This window comes from Gallus gallus, chromosome 22 (assembly GCF_016699485.2).
Source record: "Gallus gallus isolate bGalGal1 chromosome 22, bGalGal1.mat.broiler.GRCg7b, whole genome shotgun sequence".
NCBI lineage: Eukaryota > Metazoa > Chordata > Aves > Galliformes > Phasianidae > Gallus > Gallus gallus.
Window position 1 is genome coordinate 1,004,482 of NC_052553.1, and position 8,508 is coordinate 1,012,989.

At 49.0% G+C, this 8,508-nt stretch overlaps 1 protein-coding gene across 1 annotated transcript; it reads right to left on the minus strand.

Annotated features, from left to right (window-relative positions):
* Nucleotides 1-3,652: 3,652 nt before the first annotated feature.
* Nucleotides 3,653-8,205, minus strand: NEFM (neurofilament, medium polypeptide). The gene is made up of 3 exons (NM_001101730.2): nucleotides 7,103-8,205; nucleotides 6,785-6,909; nucleotides 3,653-5,654 (listed from the first exon to the last, which is right to left on the minus strand). Exons 1-3 carry the CDS (start codon nucleotides 8,165-8,167, stop codon nucleotides 4,268-4,270), a joined length of 2,577 nt encoding a protein of 858 aa, NP_001095200.2. The 5' UTR covers nucleotides 8,168-8,205; the 3' UTR covers nucleotides 3,653-4,267.
* Nucleotides 8,206-8,508: the final 303 nt, after the last annotated feature.

An 8,508-nucleotide genomic window follows, 5' to 3' on the forward strand; every position in this document is an offset into this window, starting at 1 on the left:
ACAGTAATGTTCAACTGGATGGATTTTTGCATAAAATCTGAGGTCCTCAGCCAGGTGGTGGGTGTTTCCAATACCATGGACAAGATATTGGGCAGCAGGGCTGGTGTGAAGCTCTGCATTGCTGCTGCTCCTGTTGGTACTCAATACCTTGCAGCTCAGCAGCACAGTGCTGTGTGTGAGAGGTGGCACTTGGAAGTGCTCTGTCAGAAAATGCTGAGTGTGGCACTTCAGGAGAAGAGAATCTGCTCCCACAGAGTGAAAGCATCTTATGTGCCAGATTGGAGCTCATTGGAGCCAAACCACTGTCAAATAGATCAGCATATATTAGAGCAACTGCCCCATCCCCCCCCTTTGTCCAAGCACTCTGAGCTCCTCCTGACTTTGTAATATCTGATTTTTTTCCGATTTCTCATCTTTTCCTATGGATAAACCCTTCCTGCACTCAGTTTTTTTGCATCCCTCTCACTCCTGGGAAGCAGCACATGTGCAGATTGCCAAATCTCAGCTGCTAGGGACGCTCTCAAGCAGCACGTTCAGAGGCACAGCAACAAACACAGCTCTCCCTGCAGTGTATCTCATCCTGCGTTATTTTTAATGTATTACAGCTGAAGGAGAGATCTCACTGCTCTTTGCAGGAGATGTGTGAGTCACGGCACAGCAATGAGCTGCAGAGGGCTATGTCCGCAGTGGCAACCCAGCTGGTTTGTTAGCCCTGTCCTGCCTTGTGCTACGGTAAACTGGAGCAGGGAAGGTGGAAACATGCATTTTCCTGCTGAGATGCTCTCAGGGTTATGGAGATCCCGCTGGCAATGCTTGTTTTACCTTAGGAAATCCAGGAGCTCACTTTGACGCAATGCAGTAGAAGCAGGCAGAGGGAGGCACGGTGGAAACTTTAACCCAAGTTGCAGCTGCAGTAAAGCAGCAATGGTGTCCTTGAGCATTCCCCGGCTGCTCAGGCAGGCTGGGGCTGGATCAGATTGAGTTCCTGTTGCAGAGAAGGCAAACACAAGAAGGTCCTAAATGCTTTTCTTCTTGACACACGCATATCCCCCTTCTACTTGGCAGGAAAGGAAAACTTGTACAGATATAACATCCAGATTATAAGATTACTTCCCAGTAACTTCATCATTGGCAATTTATCATTTGCTTCCTTCCTGGATGAATTGAGGCTATAGTTTAGTGATGAGCAGAGAAGAACAGCCCATCAATGCATGGTAAAAGCACAGACCCTGAAGTCTGGAGAAAATTCCAGTGCCTGACTCAGCATCCTGGCAAAAGCAACCTAGTTGGGTTTCATAACACTCCCTGCTTTGTTTTTTCTGCCTGGATTTTCGTTATGGAATGCTGAACGTGCCACAGTCATAGCACCCCAACAACCCCATATGATACCAAGCTCTCATCCTAGTGCCCTCTATTCCCAAAGCCATTGGGTGGCCCACCCTAAGTCAGACTCATACATCTTCACACATATCTTCTGTTCATTGTTTTTTCCCCCTCCCAGAGCCTTTTGTACTGGTTAATGAACTCCTGTATCTGAAAATAATTAATCCCCTCAGTGGTTATTCACAGCCTCAAAAAGTAATTGTTGCAGTACAGGCAAACAGCACATATTTATGCATCTCTGCCCTGGAATTATGCTATCTTTTGAAACTGTTTGATTGCAGATGTCAGTAGACAGAACCTCTTGGCAAAATTAAATATTAATTGGATCTTAAAGTTTTATAAATATTTAGAAATGTGCTAACGGGTTGCTTATTTCCCCTAGGATTGGATGGAAACATTTGCAGTGGGAGATTGGCCAAATTAATGAATGTATATGTTAGGGGACAACACAGATAACAGTCCTTAGGTTCTGTCCTTGTAATATCCTACCAGAACTGAAGGGAAAGCATGACATAAAAAACCCAAGCCATCTCAGGATCCCACCTGCACCTTAGTAAGCCCACATCCTCAGTGTGTTCTTGAGTCTCCCACCGATGCCAAATGTAATTAATGGTGCAAGGTGACCCAACTTTGGATGCTGGAGATGCCCAACTTTCATTGAGACTTGGTGACGTTTCAGCAGATTCTGGCAGCACTGTTGGCAGGTAAGTGTGATTGTGGTTGTTAACATCTTATTCCTAAAGGTGTGGTTGTTGGTTATTTTATGTCCATATACCCACGTAACTTTCACAACAAAGCTTGCTGCAGAGAAACTGCCATCTAATTTGCCAGCTCTGCCATAATTAAACATCACTCAAGCTGCAATCTGTTGAGCACAGATTTCCATGATTGATATCAGCAGGAGAAGCATTCATTGCTTTGCTACACAAAGGCATTCACGTTTACTTGAAAGACTTATCTGCTGTGGATTTTGTGTGTTTTCTCCAGTGAAGAACTTCAGTAAGCCTTCCAATTAAAATCTACTTGATCTTCCATTATTAGCAGGGCAAAGAATTGGCAGGCATACTCAAAGCATCGATTTTGATCAGATTTTCCCTATTAGCCTTCAGATTTCAGGGCGGTTCATTTGCTGAACCCAGGCTGCTGAAAAAATGATTTGCATTTCTTTGCTACATGTGGGATGTAAAGCAGTACATATGAACAGTAAATGCAATATTAATCCTAGAATAAAAGGGATTATCTCCCCAGTCTGGGAGTCATGGCCATCCTTTTTCCATTCATTTCCATTGTTTTCCATATATTGGGATTTTTAAGGGCCCGTTAATAGGTTTTCCTCTTAATGAAGCCAATCTACAAGTGGCAGTAGACATAGGCCACAGTTTTAAATACCTTTCCATTGAAAATGAAAAAAAATGCCCTCATTTGGTTTAAACTGTCAGTCCCACCAGGGGTTATCTGAGCCCCAGTTCAGACCCCGGAATAATTTCCTTTCTACAGCTATTTTTAAATGGACAAATTTGTTAAAAAAAAAGAAAAGAATTGGTGATATTTTTGGTACCTAAAGCAGCATCATCTATGGGGCACTTTCCTTTTCCAGGAATTTGCTCTCAATTTCAGAACATTGTGTTTAAAAACAGATTTCACCTGTGAATCATTTGAGAGAGGGAGGTGATAAGAAGGACATTCCCATGTAATTAAGGCAGGAGATAAGAATTAATTCAAAATCCCCCATCTTTTGATGAGTACAGCATGACTGGTCAGGATGACTTAGTTGAGCCAAGACCCACTAAGGCACAGATGAGTGTCATAGAAGATATTATGACCAGTCATGGTCCACAGACAGGCTATCATTGTAGGAAAGCCAAGGAACAATCTGGAAATTGCTCCATTTTTTATAGCTCTCCTAAAACATTGAGACAAACACAGATCTAAGTGTATCTTGGATTACCTACATAAGCAGGGCTGGCAACCGTGGCTTGAAGACCTTTCCTCCATTAGCCAAAGGGACCACAACCCCACTGAGCACCTAAAGGCCAACCCATAGAACACAACAGATTCCCCTTTACTCTACAAAGCAGCCCTCATGTATTGCTTAAACCAGATCAACTATTTGTGTCACTTAACACTGTTACAGGAAGCTTCTAAAAGGAAAAATCAAGAGAAGGGAAACCTCAAGCAACTCTTCAGCCCACACCACTCTGCTGTCCAGGATGAGCTCCCAGTCCCTAAGGGAAGGACACCAGTTGGAAGAGAAGCACCACACAAGCCATGTTTTCATATTGACCTTTATTGAGCAAGAACTGCTGTGACGGTTTTACATCAAACAACAAAAGGTTGCGTACTGTGCATGTCAACTAGGTTCTCCCATGAGCAAAAGTCCACCCTAATTGCACCAGTGAGGTAAACATAATTACTTATAAGTAGCTTTTTTTTTTTTATTATTATTAAGGCTAGGAGAGTTCTGGTTCTCATGAATATTCTAGTACTGTTTTGTTTGGTTTTGGCTCAGTTGGTTCTTTGCATAATACATCTTAAGTCGTTCCTCAGATACGTCCCTCCAACAGCTCAGGAAATTCAAAAGGTTCCTTTGCACATTTCAACTCATGCACTATTATTAGTATTTTTATTATTTTTTTTTATTATTTTTTTATTTAGTTCCCCAAGCTCTGTGGAGGGAGCACATCTTGAGCCTGCATGCATTCCCCCCCCCTCCCCTATATTGCACAAAAAAGTAAAATACTGTGTGTCTGGAGCCTCCATGAGAGAACCCGTTCTGCTTTAAAGCCGTCACTCACATGCATTTTGCAGCTGTCATATGGCTTAACCTTTTGCACCGACCCAAGCTCTTTAATTTTTTTTTAATTTAGCTATAATTGAGTTTAATTCACTCTTTAATCTCTTTTACTACAGCATGTGAAGTAACTTTCTCCACTTTCTTAGTGGACACCAATTTCTCCTCAAAGCTCTCTTCGTGTTCCTCCACCTTCTGAGTGACCGTCACCGACTTCGTGATGTACGTGGTAGTACTGTCCCCTCCTTCACTTGTGATTTTCTCTGCTTTTTTGGTTACTACAACTTTCTCACCCTTCTCATCGACGGGGCTCACATCGAGCCCATTGGTGACAACGCCCTTCTCTTCCTCCTCAGCCTCCTTCTCCTTCGCCTCATCCTTCTTCTCCTCCACTTCACCATTCACCGCAATGTCTTCTTTCCTGGCTTCCTTCGACACCTCCACCTCTGCGGTGACTTTTGTTACCTTTGTGACAGTGATGCTCTCCTCCACCACAGCCTTTTCATCTTTGAGCGGGGAGGATGGCTTCTCTGGAGAACGGGGCTTCTCCGGCGTCGCTGGCTTTTCAGGAGTGCGGGGCTTCTCTGGTGTTGCCGGTTTTTCGGGGCTCGCTGGTTTCTCTGGGGTTCGGGGCTTCTCTGGGCTTGCTGGTTTCTCTGGGCTCACCACTTTTTCCGGGGTTGTTGGTTTTTCTGGGGAACGGACCTTCTCCGGGGTGATCGCTTTCTCTGGGGTTGGTGGTTTCTCCGGAGTCGCTGGTTTCTCCGGGGAGGTCACCTTTGGTGTCGCCGGCTTCTCTGGGGATGCTGCCTTCTCCTCCTTGGCTGCCTTCTCAGCAGCTTTCTCTGCTTTCTGATCCTTTCCTACCTCTGCTGCTGCTTTCTGGACGGCCTTGGCTTGCTCTGTTACAGGGGATTTAGGGGGGGATTTAGGGGGTGACTTTGCAGGAGGTGATTTCACTTTTTCTACCTTTGCACCTGCCTCTTCAGCTTTGCCCTTGGCTTCAGCTTCTTCTTCTTCAGCCTCCTCCCCTTCTTCCTTTTCCTCTATTTCTTCCTTTTCAGAGCCTCCTTCTTCTGCAGCGTCTGATTTTGCAGCTTCTTCCTCCTCTGCTTCTTCTTCCTCCTTCTCTTCTTCCTCAGCTGCCTGTTCTGCAGCCTTCTCAGAAACAGCTTCTTCCTCTACAGCTTCTTCTTCTGCCTTTTCCTCCTCCTGTTCTTCCTCCTGAGCCTTTGCTGCCATTTCTTCTGCAATGGCTGAGAGGGCATCTTCCATTTCAGACTTCTCATCCTCTACTTTCGTCTCTTCAATGATTTCTTCTACAAATTTGTGCTGGACCTTCAGCTTTGGTGGCTCGATTTTGGTTTTCTGTATTTTAGTGGATGCTATTGTGACCGATGGTTGTCTGTGTGTGAATATGGGTCCAGTGATGCTTCCAGAGAAGGCACTGAATCTTGTCTCCTCACCCTCCAGCAGCTTCCTAAGGGAATTAGGAGGAAGAAAGAAAGTGAGCATAGAAACCCAACCTAAGGGACAGTATTTCCCTCTGTCAGCAGGATGAGGTCAGTGCATGTAGAATATGCTAGAGCAGACCAGCACCATCCATTGCTCACAGCCCAAGATCTGCTTTTCTCCCATCAGCTCTTTTGGTAAATTCTCATGGAGCAAGCACCTTTGGGCTTGCTTTGCATGTAGCAAGCATATCACCTTTAGCTGAGCAGTTGAAATTCATCCTTAGCATCAAAGAAAGTGATTAACTTCATAGGACGCATCATGACTCAGGTGAACTGAGAATGGAATGGACCCAAATGGAACACTGATGCTGAGACTCTCAAAGCCAACCAAACATATGCCCTAGCTCATTATGGGCACCCCACCTCTCTATATGGCTCAAAGCGGGAGGCTGCAGAGCAGTACAAGTCATATTAGGCAGCAAAGAGCTGCAGAGCTTATAATGTCTGTTTGCCTCAACAGCTTCAAGTTTACAGGGATCTGAAAGCAGATTTTTGTTTTGACTGTTTTTATATTCAAATGCATGTTTTTCATCTAAGCCTCTGACCCAGAAAAATCAGCAGTTCTGATGAGGGTTCTGAAGTGATGCAGAGAGACCAAAAGCCTGCCAGGTGATGGCAATAGCACACAGTTTTCCTGCTCCAGATCAGAGTGCATGACAAAGGAAAGTTGAACAAGAAAAGCAAGAGTGTTTGTGACAAGCAGATTAGCGCTGCCTGCTTAAACCATGATCAAGCAAAGCACAGCATCTCTCTCAAGTGAGAAAAGAGAATGGAAGTGACAAGCACCGCTTGCGTGGCATATGCAAAGTAAACAGGAATTAAAAATAAACTCGTCTACTGCAGAACAGGCACAGGATGCAGCACTGGGGTGCACTGTGCACACAGGGAGTTCTGCACTGTCAGAGAGAATGGGCTCCTTCTGGCTGCAGACACTTTTGAGTCTGTGCATTCTGAAAGGGCTGCAGTATTTCAGTCAAGCTCTAATTTGGCTCATGTTCAATGCATACAGATACTTCTCGCTAGTGGTAAAGCATCTCAGAGCAGCCTCTGCAGTGCTATTAATATTCCAGACATGCCCACAACGATCCCCCTGTACCTGTATGCAGCAATTTCGATATCCAGGGCCATCTTGACATTGAGGAGATCCTGGTACTCCCTCAAATGACGTGCCATCTCCCACTTCGTTCCTCTGAGCTCATTTTCCAGCTGATGGATCGTGTCCTGCAGCCGAGACAGAACAAACCATCATGACAAAGACATACAGAAAGGGAACGGGGAAAAAAAAAGTTTCAGCGCGACTTTCCTAAAGTCCTTCCTACCCACTGGGCGGCAGCAGCGGGTTGGGACCGCACCCCCGACCTCCCCCCCGCCCGCATCCCGCAGCCCCCAGCCCGCACCCCACTCCCCGCAGGACCTGATAGGTGGTGAGGTCGTTGTTGTGACGCTCCTCGATGTCGCTCAGCTGCCGCTCCAGCGACTCCTTGGTGCCGCGCACCGACTCCAGCTCGATGCTCTTGGACTGCAGCTGCCGCCGGTACTCGGCGATCTCCTCCTTGGCGGAGCGGATGGCCTCCTTGTTCTGCTCCGCCGCCTCTGTCAGCTTGGCGTAGCGGCACTTGAACCACTCCTCGGCCTGGTGCATGTTGTGGTCGGACTGGCACTCCAGCTGAGCGCGGATCTCCTTCAGCGCCGTGGTCAGGTCCGTCTTCAGGTAGTCCTTCCTCTCCACCGTGGCGTGGGACGCCTGCAGCTGGGCCAGCAGCTCGGCCACCTCCTCCTCGTGGTTGCCCCGCAGGAAGGCCACCTCGTCCTGCAGCGACTGCACCTTCTTGTCCAGCTCCGCCCGCATCAGCGAGGCCTCCTCCATCTCCTTGCGCAGGGCGCGGATGGTGGCCTCCGTCTCATCTCGCAGCCGCGCCTCATCCTCGAAGCGCTCCCGCAGCCGCTGGATGTCCTCCTCGATGTGCTCCGAGTCCAGCTGAATCTGCGCCTTCTCGTGGCTCACCTGCTCCAGGGCCCCGCGCAGCTCCCGCAGCTCCTGCTCGTAGGCGTCCCCCAGCTGAGCCCTCCCGGCGTGCTTCTGCCGCAGCGCCGCCAGCTCCGCCTCGATCTCCTTGTTCTGCTGCTCCAGGTAATGCACCTTCTCGATGTACCCCGCGAAACGGTCGTTCAGCCCCTGCAGCTGCTCCTTCTCGTTGGAGCGGCTCAGCTTCAGCTCGGCCGCCCCGTTCAGCAGCGAGGACTGGCTCACGTCGAGGCTCTCTGCGGAGCTCAGCACGGTGGAGCCGTAGGCGGTTCGCGGAGCCCCGAGGTTGGTGCGTTTGTAGGACGAGGACACGGTGCTGCCGGAGCCCCGCGACCACGACTGCGAGCGGAAGCCGCTGGACGGGGACGCGCTGGCCCGGCTGTACGTGGCGCGGGTCTCAGTCATCACCCTGCGGTACGAGGGGTTGCCCAAGGGCTCCATGGTGTAGCTCATGGCGGGGGCACTCAGGGGGTGGCGGGCGGAAGCGCAGCGCTGCTCTGGCCGCCGCTGCCCCTTTTATAGCCCCGCCGGGCGGCTCCGGGGCGGCCCCGCACACGTGTGCGAGGATGTGTCCACCCCCGGCCCTACCTCAGCTCCGCCTCTCAGCTCCGCCCTCCCTTCCGCGCCTCCCTCATCCCATCCCTACCCGGCCCCCGCTCACTGCTCCCGGCTCCCCGACCCCCGCTCCCCCTTCCCCCTGCACCCTCTTTCGTCTACACTCCTTCCTTCACCCTTTCCCCCTTTCCCACTGTTTCCCATTCCCTATTCCCCATCCTCTTTCTCCTTCCCCTATC